This window comes from Zootermopsis nevadensis, unplaced genomic scaffold (assembly GCF_977971745.1).
Source record: "Zootermopsis nevadensis isolate Lab colony 2312 unplaced genomic scaffold, Znev_1.0 Znev_ptg000001l, whole genome shotgun sequence".
NCBI classification, from domain to species: domain Eukaryota; kingdom Metazoa; phylum Arthropoda; class Insecta; order Blattodea; family Termopsidae; genus Zootermopsis; species Zootermopsis nevadensis.
This window is the reverse complement of record NW_028259133.1, coordinates 16,940,256-16,961,195: the sequence shown is the minus strand read 5'-3', so window position 1 is coordinate 16,961,195 and position 20,940 is coordinate 16,940,256. Positions and strand designations below refer to the sequence as shown.

Below are 20,940 nucleotides of genomic sequence, written 5' to 3'. Positions count from 1 at the left end.
AAATACATATTTTATGAGACACATACACTTATATAACGCACCGTTTCGTGTAACACCCACTGCAGCATTCCCACTGAAGGCCACACTCCCCGCCCACACGTCCTCCATTAACTCCAACACACAACAACAGAAATGCTAAGGCAAGTGTAAGTTAAACTAAATGTCATGCCAAGCGACTTCCTACATCGTAACGATTCTATATTATCTTTGATAATCGTAGCCTATACCAGATTTTATATAAATTTCGATATGTACACCTTTAAATTCCAGTATACAGATGTATACGTTCTGGAAAAACACGCTGTCTCCATCTTCAAAGATGACTTCGACTGCAGGTTCCTAATGTCGTTAGTGGGAAAGTCATGTATCAGTTGTACTACGTCAACCTGTATCTTAAGATCCCGAGGAAAGCTATCTTCAAATTCGCTGCCGTTAGAACCTCAAGCCTCACTAAGTATTGAAGAATTTCGTAGAACGAAAATATTTTAAGAGATTAAAGTTCAAATAATGTAGGCGCTATAAAATTGTATATCAAATCTAAAACTTCTTGACGATGGTGAAGAGTCAATTGAATAAAAATTTCCTTGGATATTATCCATCGTCTAGTAAATATAAAACTTAAAACGACGTTTCGGAGATGGGACTCTATATCCGGCTTCAGGTTCCTACACAGTTGGGCCCACTAGATAGAGCTAATCCGGAGATAGGGAATAGCTCTATCTAGCGGGCCCAACTGTGTAGGAACCTGAAGACGGAGATAGAGTCCCATCTCCGAAACGTCGTTTTACGTTTTATATTTACTAGACGATGGATATTATCCAAGGAAATTTTTATTCAATTGGCTATAAAATTGCACTGCAATTATAACCACGGGTAACAAAAGATCTTAACGGGAAATCCACTATAAGGAGTAGAGGAAAAGATTCCTTCTTCTACGAATGAGGTCCAAAATGGTAACTTCCGTGACAGAGACGGAAAAATATATTTCTTCATTTGAAAACTGTTACAACTTCAAACGAGTGACAAACCAGTTAATTTAATTTTGTAAAAATATCTGCAAGATATGCAAATCTCAGTAGCCACTTTGCACTCAACAGGTAATGCAAATTTATGACCCATAAAATATGCCGGTACTTATCAACGAAAGTAAGAAGCACTTTTCCCCCTCTTCCTATGTAGAAATGTTGCCTTTGACTGCCTCCGTACTTAGAAGAATCGTGATCATTTTCTTGTTCTTATCAGTGCTTGTTACTGTACCATCTGAAAGATTTTCCCCGCTTTAAATTTCCTTCTTTCAGCCACAGATACATTTCGTCGCTATAATACAATTTTAAAAAACAGCCTTCCCGAGATTTGAGGCCCCCACGACAATGAAGATGTCGAAAATCGACGATATGTTGTAGGTTTTGAGGTTTTCACGGCGGTGAGTCTGAAGATAGCCGTCTTCTGGTTTGTTGCGACGTGTAGTCTGGTAAAGGTTTATCGACGTTTCAGAGGTCCTTGCTACCTCCATAGTCAGGAAGATGATCTCGTCATCGCCCTGAAGATGGCGCAACAACCCAGAAGAAACGTTGGTACTCTGCTGTAAGTACATGCACCGTCATCACTCAGAACGACAACAATCTTCGATTTTGCCTACGTCGAAGTCTGACGCGCTACGCTTAAAACTCGTCTTATCTACGGGCGGCTGATTTGGAATTCATTAATCTAATAATATGTTCAATATTTGCTGATGATGTGCAACTTACACTTCCTTCTGAACTTATTATTGGATACGTATGTCAAATTCCCAAGTCGCGATCTCCAGAATTTTCTGTAAAATGCAATTATACCAACACACGAAAAACTAAGACACGTGGACACTGCGTATTAACTGTTGGAATGGTTTAAATACTGGAAAGAAAAGTTGAATTCTTCGAATATAATTACAATTTCACTCAGCTTGGGGGGAGGGAAGAGGTTGAATCCTGCTCTCAGAGTATTGTACATTCCAATTATTTAATCTGCCCTACACTATTCCAACAAGCATTTTGTTTATCAAATGTCACTGCAACATTTAGAGACACCATCATATTTGAACATTTCTCACAGAACCCCAAACACCATCGAGCAGAATTTGTTGTTTTGTGTAACACAGCTTGGGAAACATTTCTGTAATGAAATGTATATATTCTGTCACATTCACAAGGCAATTTGTATAATCGACCGGTTCATATGATGACACAGCAGACCAACTAACATTTTATCCACACCCAACCAAGCAACTTCGTATGCGAATGAGTTGCACAATGTAATAAGTTCTTTGCAATTAAGCACGACGCTCATATCTGAAAGACTGTGACAGAGGCTCCGTAGTCAGTGTATTGGTATCGAGCCCAGAGAGTACCTGCTTACAGAGCTCGTGGGTCTGAGAAAGGTAACTCTGGAGAGTGCAGGTAAATACGAGGCTGAACAAAGAATTATCGACACTAAGCATGTGAACGCCCTTCAAAGCAGGATTCTTCAAGTACGTGCATGTTCCATTGCTCTCTGCCAGTGCTAAAACACCTTTTAAAATTAAGTTTTTGAATTATGACGCCGTGTGAACCTATATGGAAATCAGACGCCAACCGCAAGAATATGTGGTAATACAAGTGTACAATTAAGCGTTAAAATCCTATCCGATACAGCGCCACATATGTGACTTTCTAACAGCTACACATATATTTTCGTGAAACCGTACGTCATTTGTGTATTGCGAAATGAAATATGTTCAGGTAAAATCAATCTTTATTGTCTCGGGAATCGACTTGGTTTATTGATTTTGATCATTGGTATAATTTGAGACATTTCTCTTTCACTTACAGTAAATGAATCCGGTACTGGAAAATTCCATGAATTGCGGTATAACAGTTATAGATGAGCCCATTCTTTGTTGTCTTACAAGACTAGTGGACTCTTCCGTAGCGAAGGCTCATATGTGAATTTTCTTCCAGTACATGACGTAGAGTACATGGGCACAGCTCAATTTGGATACAATCGCCAGTAAGGAAGTTAAGAACAACACACAGACACAGGTGCGCATGAACACAATCATTTTCATTTGTGTGATATGAATCAAGGGATAGTGGCAAAGTGTTGCTGGAAAGAAAAATATCTTAGCGTGAGGTAGAAAAATAGTGTCAACTACATCTCCCATCTAAGGGTAAGCTCATCTATCAGACGTCGCTGAGCTGGAGACGTTCTTAGTAAACAAAAAAGGAATGGGAAAAATTAGTACGCTGAGGTGTGAAATTGTTGAAGGGTGCAATGCCTGAAAACCTTATGGATGCATCATTAATTTATACACGACAAACAGCGGAATTATTAAGGAACAAGTGAAAGTAGATGGGTGTAACAAGTTGTGTGCACAAGAAATGGTGTGTATTAAGCTTATTACACTAATATAGTACTGCAAATTACACATAAATGAGCCTCAATTTTGCTATTCTTTTACCTTCAACTTCGTAATTACAGTACATCGCACAGCACATGACACGGATAAATAGAAATACATTCAGAGATTTCAATTCACCGCCAATCCCGCTTAACGCCGAGATCTGTTGCGGAAAAAGAGAGGCGCTGTAACGGGGTCCGGCAGCATTTCATTGCCTGTTATGATATTATGAGGTTACCTTTCTGCAAATGAGCCGGGATAGCTCAGTCAGTATAGTGACTAGCTACGGGCTGGACGACCGGGGTTCGATCCCCGACGGGGGCAGAGGATCTTTTTCTCTAGCCTCTGCGTCCAGACCGGCTCTGGGGCCCAAACAGCCTCCTCTACAATGGGTACCGGGGTCCTTTCCCGGGGGTAAAGCCGGCCGGGGCGTGATGCTGACCACTCACCCCCATCTAGTGCCGAGGTCAAGGAAGAGAGGAGCTATACCTCCTCTCACCCCAAACGCCTACATGGCGTATAGTGGGACAAACTTTACTTTTACTTTTATAACTTTCTGCAAACCGAAAGCCACAAGCAAGAGATTACGTCGTGTTCCGAACTCAGTTGCCGTGATGAAAACTTGTCTCAAACACGCCCATTCCTAAATCGTATGTTACAATCCTATCACGAATAACCTATATCTATCTTCGAACATCATTATGCATCTGATTTACCAATTCATAATTTCCTCAGGTTTGCATGGTGGCTAACTACAATTTTCCGTCATCAAGGGCATGTCTTTAAACTTGCATTAGAGCAGTTTATTTTTAGTCTTTAACCCAGAATGCATATTTACAACAAATTATGCAATTCCAGACTGACGCCACATCATGGAGGAAGCTTGTACTGCAGGAAGCCACTGGACATCAGCTTCAAGTTGCACAGGAACTTCAGGAGTTTCTGGTGTCGGAACCGTCCTCTTCACCAGTCTCATCACGACACTCATGGAGTCCCAGCGCCAACTGGGAAACCCGGACGATTACCCAGATGACGCGACGTCCCACCTACTCGACGAGTACGACTTCATCGTGGTAGGGGCCGGTTCAGCGGGTGCTGTGGTTGCCAGTCGCCTCAGTGAGGTACCACACTGGAAGGTGCTGCTTCTGGAGGCGGGGGGAGACCCAACCCCGACGTCAGACATTCCCTCCCTGTCTTTATATTTACAGAAAACAGATATCGACTGGCAGTACCAAACCGAACCCGAGGAAGGTATGTGCCAGGGATTTAGAGATAAACGTTGCTACTGGCCAAGGGGCAAAGTTCTTGGCGGAAGCAGTGTACTGAACTACATGATTTATGTCAGAGGGATGAAGGGGGACTACGACGCGTGGTCTAAAGCTGGAAACAACGGGTGGAGCTATGAAGACGTCCTTCCGTATTTTAAGAAATCCCAAGATATGACGTCCGAGACGCTGCTCCGAAAAGATTCAAACGGGGACACATACCACGCCAGAGGAGGGCCGTTAACTTTGGAAGAATACGAGAGAACCGAATTCGGGGAAATCATTCTACAGGCAGCAAAGGAATTGGGTTATGAGAATCTTGACGACCTGAATGGTAAACATCAGCTTGGATTCGCCAATGTTTTTGGCACTTTGAGAAATGGGACAAGGTGTAACACAGCTAAAGCCTTTTTGAGTCCAGCAAAATTCAGAGAAAACCTCCACGTTGCTAAATATGCCCACGTAACCAGAATATTGATAAATGATCAGACGAAAACAGCTCATAGTGTTGAACTAAGGGGGAAAGACGGAAAAATCTTCTCTGTAAAGTTTATGAATGAGGTAATTTTATCAGCAGGTTCAATAAACTCTCCACAGATATTAATGTTATCCGGTATTGGACCACAGGAACATTTGAAAGAAATTGGTATACAACCTATCGTAAAGAATCTAAACGTAGGCGAAAATCTGCAGGATCACCTCATATTTACCGGGGCTATGTTCGCCACAAAAGCTAGTGAGAACTATAGACTCTCGCCCCTGCAGACTTTAGATACTTATTACAAATATCTCTCCCGGCGCAGTGGTCCTCTGTCTACACACTTCGGGGCAACAGTAACTGGGTTCATTAAAACCAGATTTGCGGCAGATGAGAGACCAGATTTACAATTCAACTTTATAGTAATTCCGGCCAATGATACAAACGCTGTAAATTTGATTTCAAGTGTCATAGGTTATTGTAACGAAACAACTAAATCTCTACAAGAAACTCTAAACCTTTATGATGTGTTTCTTATCATCCCTACACTGATTCGCCCAAAGAGTAAAGGAAGAATTCTTCTTAGGTCAGGAAATCCTCTGGAGCATCCAAAAATATTCGCTGGATATTTATCGGATCCTGAAGGAACAGATTTGGCTAGAATGTTAGAGGGCATCAAATTCGCACAACATTTAATGAATACCAAAGTCATGAAGGCCAAAGAATCAAAACAAAAGAAGTTATTTCTTGAAGCATGTGAGAATCTTGAATTTGACTCTTCAGAGTACTGGGAGTGTGCTTTAAGACAGATAGGGACAACACTCTATCACCCTGTTGGAACTTGTAAGATGGGTCCAAGTTCAGACCCAGGCGCTGTCGTGGACCCAGAATTAAAGGTGTATGGAGTGAAAGGAATCAGAGTGGCCGATGCGTCCATAATGCCAAGTATAGTGAGTGGCAACACGAATGCAGCTATTATTATGATCGGTGAGAAGGCAGCGGGCATGATCAAGAAGGAGTGGCTTCATAAATAACAGACGAAGCAATCAGACCCACATAAGAATACTATTTTATATTTAATGACCCTGGTTTCATGAAAGAGGAAGAAATTATGTGGCAACTTATGTTCTCACTGCGATAATTATATGAATATGCCTGTATTCTATCTTCCTATGTGACTGATACGTACTGATCGAACGTTTAGATGAGCTTAGAGCCTCCGTCCCAAAAGACGGCCTTGTTGACAAGAATTTTATCGCCATCGACCTAAAGTCCGGGGAAAATTTAGGACAATAGTTTCATTACGACTCATGACTTTTCTTCTATTTGCTTTGCAAATAAAGGATTAGTTATTCCTTCGATCAAAATGTATCAGGATTAAAACAAACAAGCTCTGTTGACGAAGGAAAATATAAAATTAGAATAGCTATAACTTGCTGCATACCGAATGTACATCCGTGTACGAAGTTTTTGTTATATTTTAGGTTTACGCCTCGTTGTGAACATGGATAGGGTCTGGTTTGATTCATAAGACCATCTTCAACGTGCGTTTTACGTGCAATAAGCTCATAGATTGTACTTTTCATTAAAATACTGAAGAGAATCTATTTACTGTGCATATTTTGCCTTAAATTAACAAAGATGGCCCTAAGCTGTTGCCCTGTGGGGCTGGATCTCCAATTTTAAAAAAACAGCATTTGCTGATATATGCTACGGGCTTACGTAAACACGCAAGCACGCTAGTTCGTGAGTTTAATCACAGACGGGAAGCAGAATAGTGGACGGCCGACATTATTATTATCAACAAGTAGGAAGCACATTTTAAAAGTTCGAAGCAGAGCAAATAAGCTGCACATTATATTACAACGCGCTTTATAAAATATATGAAAATAATAGAGTTAGTGTTCCTAGATATGAACAGCGACGTTGTATCCTAACAGAATAAACAAAGTTTGATTAGCTCCAATGTAACAAGTCATCCAGCCAAGCTCATTTTAACAAAGGTGAAACCCACACCTTTCATCTCCCACAAGTATTCCGATCCAATTTTCTGAAATCATTATTCTGGAGCAACAGCGGCTGATGTCACTGTATGTAGTTCTAGAGAGATTTTAGAGACATTTCCCATCTAAAATCCAGGAAATTATGTATGATTTGAGGTTTTCACGGTGGTGAGTCTGAAGATAGTTGTCTTCTGGATTGTTGCACCGCGTAGTCTGGTAAGTTTACCGACGTTTCAGATGTCCTTGCTGTCTCCATCATCAGGACTATCATCGCATGATAATGGAGGCAGCAATGACCTCTTAAACGTCGGTAACCTTCTACCAGACTGCGCGGTGCAAGAACCCAGAAGACAGCCATTTTCATCCAAGAAGTTAATTGTAATTATTTTAAGGAATCACTGTTTGATGCACACTCTTTGTTCATGAAAATCCGCTATTTCGAAATCGCAGGAGGGTCGGTGTAATGCACTTCCAAAACGCCCGTAACTAAGAAACAAATGCTAATTCGATGATGCCGGCTGGCACACTGATTCACTATAAATGTAGGTCGCACCCCCTAGCGGCAGAAGCTCGTACTACATCCGGTTCGCCCTCTATTGATACAGTCTTGAAACTTTCCGATCGCACCTCGTATTGCATGCCATTTTGAAATTGTGATCTAAAGTTAAACACCCACTGAAAGATCAAAGATAGAAATTATAAAATGGAATGGATGTTTGTATGGTTATAATTCTCGGCCTTCCTTAACCACTATCAGTAAAACTTCTATCATACAGGTCAGCCCCATTAGCACGAATATTGCTTAAGATCCTTAGTACATTCCTAAATATGAATGCATGATAAGTTCAAGAAGTGAAGCCCTTAATGTAATTGAGGAAATGGAAGCAAATGACTTTGATGAGGTGAAGGTTTTTTATATGCAGCCAGAAGTAGGCATTGAAGTCGTAGGTCAATCGAATAATCGCTGGCTTCTTGCCTCGGAGACAGGTTTTTGCGCTCCAGGCAGTCTTGTTGGATTTGTAGTGGACGAATTGGCACTGGAATAGATACCTCTCCCAGTACCTCAATGTTTTCCTGTCAATATCATTCCACAGCTGCTTCATATTTACTCATAAATAATCGGAGAGACGGACAAAGTGTCCGTCAGAGGTCCATTTCCACAGAAACGTTGTCTTACAACAACAGAACTTAGGAACAGGCATAATACTAGTAATTCTGGTGGCATGGAGCACTTTATTGCAATTACAAACCTCGTGAAAACGTAATAAATTCCTTGCTGCCTTCAAGATATCGCCCTTAAATTAATTATCTTCATTATTTCTTGTACTGGATTTACTTGGCGTTTGAGATGGGTTAAAGGGGTAAACCTTGCCATTTCTACAATACAATATCAACCATCTCTGGGTCTCAACAAATGAAACAACAGATTACTATGGAAATAAATTTACATACAAAGGTGTATACATCAACATGGAAAGGGCTTCTAAAACTTCTTTCAAAGCCTCAAAGTGTGTGGTACGGGGCGCGTGATTTTAGAGAGAAGCAACGAGATGTTACCTGAGAGAATGTCTTATTTTATAAATACAAATATTTCTGAAACTCTTTTTTACTGAAGCAGATGTGTCTCGCTGGACAAATTTTAAAAAATATATGGACTTCTCCACACTTCTCAAATGCTTTACTTACTGTTTGTATATCAATGAATAAACACGTGGCCTGCAAGAACTCAGGAAATTTCAGTGGAATATTTTGTGTAACTGATTCAAAATAAACGTACTTAAAAATAATAATCTACTATTGCCTGATAATGTAAATAATTTCTTGACATTACAGTGAGGGATTAACATTATGAGGACGCGTAAATTCTCGTTAGAAGAAGACAGCTTAAGCGTTTATTAAAACAGTAATTGTTTTAGGGTTAATCTGAAGTGTAGTCTAAATATAAACATTGCATAGAATTTCGAGAATACCAGCGCAGTAAAAGAATAATAAGATAGCGACTGAAAAATAAAGATGACTTTCAAGATACCTACATTATTAATGATGTTAGCATATGGTTTCTTGTGATTCTCTTATACGATATAAGTTTATTTTAACATGGTCATTTATGCGACTAATGTACCTGTAAACAAACTTGAAGTCCAAATTAAATAATACGTCATCACACGTTCTGTAGCCGTGTATGTACACAATTTTACGTAAGCCCTGTGTATCCAACACGAACACGCCAGCTGATACTTACTTGCATATCTTGAATGCCCGACAGTCACATCACCTTGAACTCATATAATTGGCACAGGGAATCTGGTTCTTGAAAATAATTCTGCATGTCAACAACAGCAAAATAAAAGAGATAAAAACTACACCAAAACAGCAGCTAGTGACAAGAAAGATATCAAATTTGCATGTTAATATTTATACTTATGTTTCCTAGAACTTCCTACAACTGTCTGCATCAGACCTACAATTTCAGACCCACGCTCTGCTTTGTCATACAGTTGCCATAAAATGTGTAATTGAATGGTCACAAGGAATATTCCGAATTTATAAACTGAGAGTTCGTCTGTGGGAAGAAAGCAGATATGTGGTGATTCAGTACAAGAGCTGAAGACGATAATTAAATCTATGAAACATAAAGTAAAATGAGGATGTTGCATAACGATCAATGAACTTCTACTAAGATGGCTGTCTTCTGGATTGTTGCGCCGTGTAGTCTGATAGAAATAGGCCGACGTTTCATAGGTCCTTGCTGCCTGCGATCGGCCTGATCATGGTAAACGTCTACCAGAATACACGGTACAACAACCCAGAAGACAATTATTTTCATGTAGAATGGTCTCTGTGAAGATGAGAATTTCAAGACCGTACTATATGCCGACGTTCTTAGGAACATGCTGCATTCATCCTCACCGCCGTGAAAACCACAGACCTCAACGACAATAATAATTCTAATTTTTTCAAAGTCTCTGACTGTTTCTGTAAATGCTTGTGTGAATGGCAAGAGTCTGTTCGATTCCCATCCCAACTGGAAAGTCTATGTTTCTTTTTACCATACATTATTCACTCCCGAGCTCTTGACCGCAGATTAATTTTCCTTAAAGACAAATGGTGACCTTGTATCTTACGAGAGAATAAAAAGGCTGCTGGTGTGTGTGGCCTCGATTTAACACGAACAATAGCCCTGATTCCATTTCACCCTCCGGTCGTCGAAACCACGAAGAAAGAATTCAAGCTAAAAGTTTATATAAACATCTGGGCTGTGCCTAGAGAAAAATTTCCTTCCGTTCCATAAGCAGAACCTTGGTTATCCATCTCCGTAGCTCGTCGTTTTACTGAACTTTCATACATTAAGAAAAAACTGAATTCACGCTTAGAATTAAAGTGAGAAACATTCTCGCCGTAGTTTATGCCAGTATCAGAGACCTTCGTATTCGCAGTTAAGTGACGCAGCGGTTTTGATATCTTATCAGAAACGAGATAAAATTGTGTAGATAAAAAATTAATCCAGAAGCTTCACATAAAGTAACGCCGATTCACGGTTAGTCACACTAATCAGAGATTTATTCGCGTGTCAGTGTGGATTCTTTTTCATTTGTGTCGCATCACACACATGACTGATGGATCGCTGTTACAGCTGATCGCCCATGTAGCTTCAGCCACTCTGACGCTCTGCGCGAGCGTAAGCCTCAGATGGATCTCTAACAACGCCTTGATAGAGCTGTCTAACGACGTATTTTCTTTTTCTGATCGCTTCTGCTGCATTCCAGTGTGAGAGGTACCACTGAACCACAAACGTAAGACAGAAGATATTTTATTCTTCGTTCTTCAAACTGTTATCCGGGCAAACACGGTTAACACAAGCACTACGCCCCCTCACAAATAAACTCGTTCGACTTTTGCCCCGTCACGTTTGTCTGAAAAGCCGGTCAGTAGGCTAGAATATTTTCAGGAACAGATTACAGATTTAAATTTTCGTCCGAAAGCCTACGATAACAAAACGTAAAATGTATTCGATCGAAACCTACAAGAAACAACCACTATAACAGAAGACACCGCCTCCTTAGTGACTGCAATGATTGACATTTCCCGTGGCACATGTACACAGGAAAGCGCCAGATAAGAATGTGAGCATTACGTAAGAAGCCGATGATGTGCTGGATGACTGGCGAGCTGTCGTAACTCCGCAGTTACAATACGGGACGGCCCAGTGAATCACTTCGCGAAGCGAAGTCTGTGCGTGTGAGACGTTACTAAGGTACGTAACATTTAACTATTCATGCTGATTGTTATTGGGGTTCATTATTTAAAAAAAATTCTACACAAAGTTCTATATCATGTACGAAGTGAATTATAGTGTTGTAGCCTTTCCAAAAATTCTGTGATAATGACTGAGTGTCATTAGAAGTAGCAACTGTCATCGTTCCGGTATTTTTTGCACTTACGTATAATTGGAGAGGAGGTTAAGTTTATGAGATCCGAGGTTTTCAAGCGGCGATAATTTGTATTGCAATCTTCCTTGTTATGGGACCGGGTAAACTTGTAGGTGCCTAGCTGCCACCTATATTTCCAAATTGTCTTTCTTCGTCCGGATATCCGATGCCTGGTTAAGAATTCACGTGTTACTGCGATACCTGTAATATCCGTTGCCACAATAATTTAAATTTAATTGCATTTACTTGATGTTAAAATGAACTACTCAGATATTGGCATGGTTTCATAAAAGTGAAAAAGAGTCCTCGTATACACGCCTGAAAATCTTTTTTAAACACGTTCTTTGCCATTTTGCGTAGATCACTTAACCATCATGTTAATTTACTATAATTACAAATCTATTCTGCAAATATAATCCCACTATAGATATTATTGCACAGAACTATACATTATTTTGTTTGTGGCGTATTAATTATTTAACACAACCTATTTAAAAATCGTTCAACAATTGTAGATTTTTATAGTAACTGTATGATGCACTTATTTTATGAATATATCAAGTTCAGATTGAGACCATGTGAATTAAGCAAGGTTATTTTTGACCGATACAAACTAAATTTAAATTCGAGAACACTCTTAATGTAAACACTCTAGTACCAAATTTTACCGAATTCCGCTTAGGGATAACATTCATACAGACGGGATTTGGGGGCTCACGGTGTTCAAGATTTCGATGTTGTCCTCTGGGTTGCAACGTCGTATTGACGTCCAAGCAGATATCAACGTTTAGGAAAAGCACTAACTTAACTGTCTCTATCTTCAGTGCTAAAAAGTAAGACAGCATTTCCTTCGAAACGTTGGTATCTAAATTAAAGTCCATACAGTGTCATAACCCAGACCAGGGATGGGGAACCTGCGGCCTTGAGGCCACATGTGGCCTTCTAGGTCCTTAAGTGCGGCCTTTTGACTGAATCCAAATTTTACAGAACAAATCCTTTTATTTTTATTAATACATTTTTCAAGACGCCCTTAAGGTCACAAATTACGGATACCCATCTAGAGGATCAATTTAAACTGCAGACCTCCATACTGTAACCAAACATTCAAATGCTTTCCAACAAAAAGCAGACCCAATAAAGTCATTAAAAGATTAGTTAACTTTGAAATTAACAAATAGTTTTCATTTTTTGAAATTATTAAGCACATAGTAGTTAGATTTTTACAAAATAATGTACATTTTTAAGTATATCTAATTGAAGTTTCAAGAATGCGGCCTTATTTGATTACAGCTAAATTAATGCGGACTTCCAACATGAAAAGGTTTCCCACCCCTGACCAAGACCAATAAAAATCGACATCTTCACCTACTTGAGAACCTCAAATGAAAAACATTTTTGTCAGTGTTTACATTTTTGTTTCTACACACGTTTATCGAAGCTATTTTTAGGTGGCTGCCGAGACTGCAACAAATTCAATAGCAATATTATCGCTTTTTGTGAAACATGTTATATAAATAACAATTTCGATATCGTCTATTGCTATCTTACGGATAAGAAACTATCTGCCCAAATGCTTCGAGTCTAATACATTTTTTATATCAAACAGGCGGTTAATAAAAGATTCGTGTTTGATCCACAAGGCATTTCGTCAAATTATTTTGGTTACCCTCCGGCAATTATGAATTCTACGATAATATTTATCTGTGGACTCTAATGATAATTGGCTTCCTAAGTAAATACAGGCTACTTGAATCATGAGTCCTTCCGTCCGTCAAATCGATTCAACACGAAAACCACTTGCAGTATGTGGATGAAATTTTATATGAAGGTTGGGAAATTCTGCACGACCTCAAAATCATATTTGAAATATCCTACGTGCGGGATAACAAAATGGCAGATGAGGAAAATCGTGAGGTAGACATTAAGGTGCTACGATCTGGTTGCCAAAGTCGGAACTATCGCTCAATGCGGGTTTAATACATCTAAGTACAAGTTACAAGGAACGCGTGAGGATTTGTATGTGTTCTGGTACGGAACACCTTTTTGAGATTGTATTGTTTGCTTCTAAAAGGCAGAGCGGTTTGAAATTGCGCTAGCAAAGAAAAAACCTTTTCCTCAAAACATGAAGGTCACTTTTCCATTCCTGTCAGTACAAATATTCTGTTATACAACGGTTTCGAAATAAGCGACGTTCGGTCTTACTGCCGAAGCAGTTTGTATGGTCATCAATTTTTAAGCTACAGAGTTGCGTGATATATTTAGTACCTTTATTTCAAACCTCAGTACCTTGTACTATTTTTCTGCACACAGCAATTTCGTAATACATGTGGTATTCAGTGATCATCTGTATATACGTAAATACCCTTGTCATATCAACCCCTGTTATTACAAAATATGTGCTGGAATAATATAAAATTGGAAATTAGAGAATAGTAGTCGCTGCCTTACATCTACCTAAAAAAACTTTATGACATCTAAATGTCTGAGTGATTAGTTTCTTCCAGATACTGCAAACATTTTTTTCTGTTTTTGAAATAGTCAATATTAATATTACTCTATCATCCATCGTTTTTGACATTCAAAACCGTTATTGAAATGGCACAACAGGTAACCAGTGTGTCTGACTGCAATATGAAAAACTACTGTCAAAATATATCACAATATTGTCTTATGACTAGAAGCTATTTGCATGTCTCAAACGGTGAAGCTGTTTGAAATTATCATTACCAACGTAAAATCCTGATTCGCAAACACAGATCCCATTCGTAATATTTCATATTGTCTGTTACACAGGTGAAAGCATTGAGCGATACATAGCGTGGCTGGGTTCAAACTACGCAATTCCAGACTGACGCCACATCATGGAGGAAGCTTGTACTGCAGGAAGCCACTGGACATCAGCTTCAAGTTGCACAGGAACTTCAGGAGTTTCTGGTGTCGGAACCGTTCTCTTCACCAGTCTCATCACGACACTCATGGAGTCCCAGCGCCAACTGGGAAACCCGGACGATTACCCAGATGACGCGACGTCCCACCTACTCGACGAGTACGACTTCATCGTGGTAGGGGCCGGTTCAGCGGGTGCTGTGGTTGCCAGTCGCCTCAGTGAGGTACCACACTGGAAGGTGCTGCTTCTGGAGGCGGGGGGAGACCCAACCCCGACGTCAGACATTCCCTCCCTGTCTTTATATTTACAGAAAACAGATATCGACTGGCAGTACCAAACCGAACCCGAGGAAGGTATGTGCCAGGGATTTAGAGATAAACGTTGCTACTGGCCAAGGGGCAAAGTTCTTGGCGGAAGCAGTGTACTGAACTACATGATTTATGTCAGAGGGATGAAGGGGGACTACGACGCGTGGTCTAAAGCTGGAAACAACGGGTGGAGCTATGAAGACGTCCTTCCGTATTTTAAGAAATCCCAAGATATGACGTCCGAGAAGCTGCTCCGAAAAGATTCAAACGGGGACACATACCACGCCAGAGGAGGGCCGTTAACTTTGGAAGAATACGAGAGAACCGAATTCGGGGAAATCATTCTACAGGCAGCAAAGGAATTGGGTTATGAGAATCTTGACGACCTGAATGGTAAACATCAGCTTGGATTCGCCAATGTTTTTGGCACTTTGAGAAATGGGACAAGGTGTAGCACAGCTAAAGCCTTTTTGAGTCCAGCAAAATTCAGAGAAAACCTCCACGTTGCTAAATATGCCCACGTAACCAGAATATTGATAAATGATCAGACGAAAACAGCTCATAGTGTTGAACTAAGGGGGAAAGACGGAAAAATCTTCTCTGTAAAGTTTAGGAATGAGGTAATTTTATCAGCAGGTTCAATAAACTCTCCACAGATATTAATGTTATCCGGTATTGGACCACAGGAACATTTGAAAGAAATTGGTATACAACCTCTCGTAAACAATCTAATGGTTGGAGAGAATTTACAAGATCATCTGATATTTCCAGGAGCTCTGTTCAACTTAAAAAAATCAGATAATCTCCAGCTGTCACCATCGCTCTTATTAGATATTTATTACAAATATCTGACCCGTCGAGATGGCCCGCTCTCGACACACCTTGGCACAACAGTAACGGGATTTATTAAAACTAAATTAGCAGACGACGAGAGACCAGATTTACAATTCCATTTCATAGGGGTACTTGCTAATGATACAAACGCCGTAAATCTGCTTTCACATGTCATCGGCTTTTATGACGAGACAACTAAGTCTCTGCAGGAAGTCGTCAGTCTGTCTGATACGGTTCTTATCATCCCTACACTCATTCGCCCAAAGAGTAAAGGAAGAATTCTTCTTAAGTCAGGAAATCCTCTGGAGCATCCAAAAATATTAGCTGGATATTTATCGGATCCTGAAGGAACAGATTTGGCTAGAATGTTAGAGGGCATCAAATTCGCACAACATTTAATGAACACCAAAGTCATGAAGGCCAAAGAAGGAAAACAAAAGAAGTTATTTCTTGAAGCATGTGAGAATCTTGAATTTGACTCTTCAGAGTACTGGGAGTGTGCTTTAAGACAGATAGGGACAACACTCTATCACCCTGTTGGAACTTGTAAGATGGGTCCAAGTTCAGACCCAGACGCTGTCGTGGACCCAGAATTAAAGGTGTATGGAGTGAAAGGAATCAGAGTGGCCGATGCGTCCATAATGCCAAGTATAGTGAGTGGCAACACGAATGCAGCTATTATTATGATCGGCGAGAAGGCAGCGGACACGATCAAGAAGGAGTGGCTTCATAAATAACAGACGAAGCAATCAGACCTGTCTTGTACGACAGTCGTCTAAGGTAGGAGTTTCATATGTTCTCTGTTTTGAATCAGGATAATGACAGCCATCCCGACGGTATGTGACAATGTGCATTATACTAGTTGAAACGTGAGTTCTATAGACTAAACCTGTGTTATAGTTGAAGGACCGTTAATTATGTAGCTCATGATGTACACCTAAATGGTAAAAATTTTACTTGAAAGCAGAAAAGAAATGAACGCCGTATTACCAGATATTTGACACTAATTTTTTATACCTTCGTTCTTATATGCACATTAAACTTCCTTATTGTGATACGCCGCAACTTTAAATACGTTTAACACACATACAGTCCTCTTCAATCGTCTATTATTAATCATCTTATAAATGACATATACATTCTCAATTGCAGCGTCGTTAAGTATGTCATAAATAAATAGTTTCCCACGGTGGTGAGTACGAAGATGCCAGTCTTCAGGGTTGTCTGGTAGAAGTAAAGGTAGCATGGTTCTCTGAAAAGTTGTCGAACGTGTAAGTGCTAGCGCTCAGAGAGCGGCTTTTCGGCTTCACGTCAAGCTCTGCAGTAATTTCTAAAACTCCAGTATTCATACACAGGTCTAAAACAGTATGGTTTAATATTTTTAAGCATTTAATACTAACGCAGCTGGTCAAGACATTTACTGCCGTCTTGCATTCAAACTCATTTCCGGAAAACCATTTCCGTATTTGCAACCCCGTCATTGGACCCTCTCCTGAGCAAACTGAATCCAGTCCACAAACTCGTATATTAATTCTTTAATATCCGTTTCGAAATTATTCTCGCGTGTATGCTTCAACCTTCTTGGTAATCTTCTCCCTTCATACATGCGTACTTTTCATCCCCCGTGCGTGCTACTCTTCCCACCCATATCATCTTCCCTGGTTTGGTCATGTTAATAATTCTTGGAGAAAAATAAATCCTATTAAGGTCCTCTTTATGTAATTATTTTTAGGATCTTAATTCACTAGGACACTAATATTATCCTCAACACCGTTTTCAGACACTCTTTATCCATGTTCGTCCTTTAGGGTAAGAAACATAATTTTATATTTAGATAACTGAAAAGGATATCGGTTGTGTGCATAGTATTTTCACATTATTTTCAGATGGGTAAAACGATAGTATCTGAAAATCTCCCTTCCCCCTTACTCTCTTTTTTGTTCCCTAGAAAACATTTCAATTACCGTTCGTCGTACTCTAAGACATTTTGATTTCAATCCACATATTATATATATATATATATATATTCGAATGCTTCTAGCGGTGCGTATCTGAAACTAATATTCTCAATACTAAGAAACCATCACATGCTTACGCCTAGCATGAAACCGACCCCGGGCTATTTTTTATTAAGGTGAGTTTCTTCTTCCATGTCGTTATAAGAAAGCAATGAATTATCCTTCTGAATGCGCAGTCCTCCTTAACAAGCAAATATTTGCTCAACTGGTTAAAATATTTACTTCTCTTACGGAAATCAAAAATGCTCACAAGAGCCTGCCACCGGTCCTTATCCTACGCCAGATTAATGTAGCCCACAGCCCTCTCATTTAAATAATATCCCCATCTACGCCAAAGTTTTCCAAGTAATATCTTCCCTTCCCTCTTCCCGACCCAAGTTCTGTATACACATGTCATCTTCCCCATGCGTCAATACCTGCTAGCAACCCCACTCTATGCTGTCGTACAAAGCTCATCAGCAAACTGACCTACACACCCCCAGGTTCTGAGAGTGGACTAATCCGAGTTTCCTGCGCAACAAAAATCTCGTTGCCACCATGAAATAACAATACTGTGAAGTACTGAACTATCCCCAGACTGCGTCGCAAGGGATATCTGATCACGTAATAACTGAAATGCGACAAGCCAAAGTAGCCCATTTGCTTTAAATTGACGGTTATGATACGACAGACAGCATGGGATATCATCCTAGTCAGCCACTGTCATTAAATGTGCATAAAGACATAGCTAAGAGGTTCAGGTTATGTTTAGAGCTGCATTATTAATAACACGTTCGCTACACGCCACCAGGGACTCGATTCCTTTCGTCAGTACTACATTACACTCCAAATCTGATGTCACGTCAATCTCAACTCTTCGGTTTCATGAGCACTGTATTTCAAACAAGCCCGAACATTTTATGTTATCGTTGTATTATGCATATTTTAATGAACTGAGTAATCCCTTTTTGTAAGTAGCGATTCCCTAATGTTCTGTTAGCGGCTATATAATTGGATTATGTTGCACGATACATTTCTTGCGAGGTCTCGAGAGGTTTCACGTTCGTAGCTTTTCCTTCGAGGCTATTTTTAAGCAGGTTTTATCAGAGCCATGTTTAAATCTAACAGACTGAAGGAAATTGGTTAATAAAGTACTTAAAAATTTGTACCGTTCAACTAAAATTATTGAGGTTATGAAATCGGGGAAAGTGGGATGAAAATGACCCTACAGAGCTAAAAGTTAGGAAATTGATTGCATTCATCTGGTTTTGAATAGGGTCCAGTGGAAGGTTTTTGTGAATTCGATAATGCACTTACTGTGGTACGCGAAAGGCAGGCCCTTTTCCACTGAGTAGCTAGTAATACTTTTTTTTACTCCACGTTTGCAACTAAAATATAATTCTAAGTGCAAAGGTTATATAGCGTAAGGCGAAGCGTTGAATTAAGACGAACTGACTATTAAAGTGGCTGTGGCCCACTTAAAATTATTGCATTTACACAGAAGAAGAAGAGAGAAATCTCAGTTAAGATTTCAGAACACGTACCTTCGTAATAAAAGATACATGTATTACCGCTGAGTTAACCCTGCTTTATAACCTGAAAAATGTAACTAAGTATAAGAATCACAGCCCTTCATGAAAATCTGACAGTCGCTCAACTATTTAAGAACTGTCTCGCCTCTTATGGAAACAGAAAATGCATTACCATGTTCACTACATCCAGTCACCGTTTCCTATCCTGAGCCAGATGACTCCAATCCACACATTTACACCCTACTTACTCAATACACATTCTAACATAATTCTTCCATTTATTCCTAGGTCTTCCAATGTTTTCTTCTTTCTAGGATTTCCTACATAAATCTCTTGTCACCCATGCACACTAAATGCCTCAGCCATTTATTCTTTTTCATTTGATCATTCTGACGACATTTGGTGAACCGTACAAATTATGAAATTCATTATGAAACGTTTTGTCGACCTAAAATAACATGCCGAATATATCTAAAGAATTATTCTCTAAACACACTGCAACATTCCCACGTATTTCATACAGTCTGTTTTTGATTGTGGTTGGGGAATGGACAGAGTGATCCACTGCACTTATATCAGAACACAGTCTCGCATCTATTCCTGTCAACCGTTTTCTGGTCCTTAATGTACAACTAATACCAAAAGGCCCATCTGTCTGCACGGGTTACATTTCACTATTACCAGAGTGGCAAAGTGCTTCACTGCTCATGTTCCGCTTAAGATTGACTGACGTGGGGAGACATCTCCTATCTATAAACTAATCTACACAGAGACCATTAACTGGCCCACAAGTGTGGATTAGCATAACAAAGCGCCATTGTGTTGAACCATATAGTAGAATTAGTTTATGGTGACCTCTGAAATGCTCAAGACAGGATTGAAGAAAAACGTACATACTGGTCTTATGGATTGTAACGCCATGTAAACTTCTTGCTAGATACAAACGTTTCGGAGGAAAATATTTCATCCATCTTCAAGACTTCAAAACTCACAAAGTGTAATTAAACTTGGTGATGAAAGCAAGAGAGTCAACTTTGTTAATTGTTCCAGATTAATGGACGATGACAGCGTAACTATGAAGTATTATGCATTATTATTAAATATATATACCATCACGCATAATTTTTACTACTCATACAATGTCGTAGAAATTTAGCTTGATTGTGTGCAATTTTAAATTGTATTACACACATCAGGCCCACATGCGACCCAGTAAAACTTACATTAAGATTTATGGTTCTTACAGCGGTTATCGACATTGGTCTTTATGAGTTTAAACGCCGTGAAGACACAAAGGAAAAACATCGACTTCGATTTATTATTTCAGTGCAATCATCACCTAACTCGACTTCTTACGTGAGATTTCAGGTTCTGAGGGCAACACTATGAATATGGGTGTCTTTTGGGTTGTTACGCCGTGTAACATGATAGGATTAGACGGAACACACTGTATCATGATGATTTCCAAACTGTGCTCTGTGAAAAAGTTGTCTATTGGTGGGTTTAATCAGGTACGCCAACTTGAAATGAATTGCACATGTAAATTACAGGTAATTTCTATTCCTCATGATGTGTCCCTTGTAACAGGGAGTGTTCAGCGTGTTACATCTGGCAGACGAATAAAGACGCACGAGCGTTACAATCAGTACAAGGACAAGTTGGATGCGCTTGGCATACATATCGGGTGTGTTGACGACAATCTAGCTTGCTATGTCCGATAATTAACACTCTGAATTCCAAAGTTAGCCTGAGTAATATTACTGGGAACGACCCGTTCTTCAAGTGCCTGAG

At 39.7% G+C, this 20,940-nt stretch overlaps 2 protein-coding genes across 8 annotated transcripts; both read left to right on the top strand.

Annotated features, from left to right (window-relative positions):
• The first annotated feature begins 2,287 nt into the window (after positions 1 to 2,287).
• LOC110833121 (glucose dehydrogenase [FAD, quinone]) lies at positions 2,288 to 7,136 on the top strand. 7 transcript variants are annotated; one of them, XM_087347678.1, is made up of 3 exons: positions 2,288 to 2,435; positions 2,847 to 3,056; positions 4,274 to 7,136. In XM_087347678.1, exon 3 carries the CDS (start codon positions 4,288 to 4,290, stop codon positions 6,190 to 6,192), a length of 1,905 nt encoding a protein of 634 aa, XP_087203804.1. In that variant the 5' UTR covers positions 2,288 to 2,435; positions 2,847 to 3,056; positions 4,274 to 4,287; the 3' UTR covers positions 6,193 to 7,136. The 7 variants fall into 7 exon arrangements, with proteins under 7 accessions (XP_087203804.1, XP_087203808.1, XP_087203818.1 ...); XM_087347682.1 differs by having other exon boundaries at positions 2,292 to 2,435; positions 2,976 to 3,056; XM_087347670.1 differs by having other exon boundaries at positions 2,294 to 2,506; positions 2,976 to 3,056.
• A 4,123-nt stretch (positions 7,137 to 11,259) lies between these two features.
• LOC110833122 (glucose dehydrogenase [FAD, quinone]) lies at positions 11,260 to 16,677 on the top strand. Its single transcript, XM_022070788.2, has 2 exons — positions 11,260 to 11,416; positions 14,385 to 16,677. Exon 2 carries the CDS (start codon positions 14,453 to 14,455, stop codon positions 16,355 to 16,357), a length of 1,905 nt encoding a protein of 634 aa, XP_021926480.2. The 5' UTR covers positions 11,260 to 11,416; positions 14,385 to 14,452; the 3' UTR covers positions 16,358 to 16,677.
• Positions 16,678 to 20,940: the final 4,263 nt, after the last annotated feature.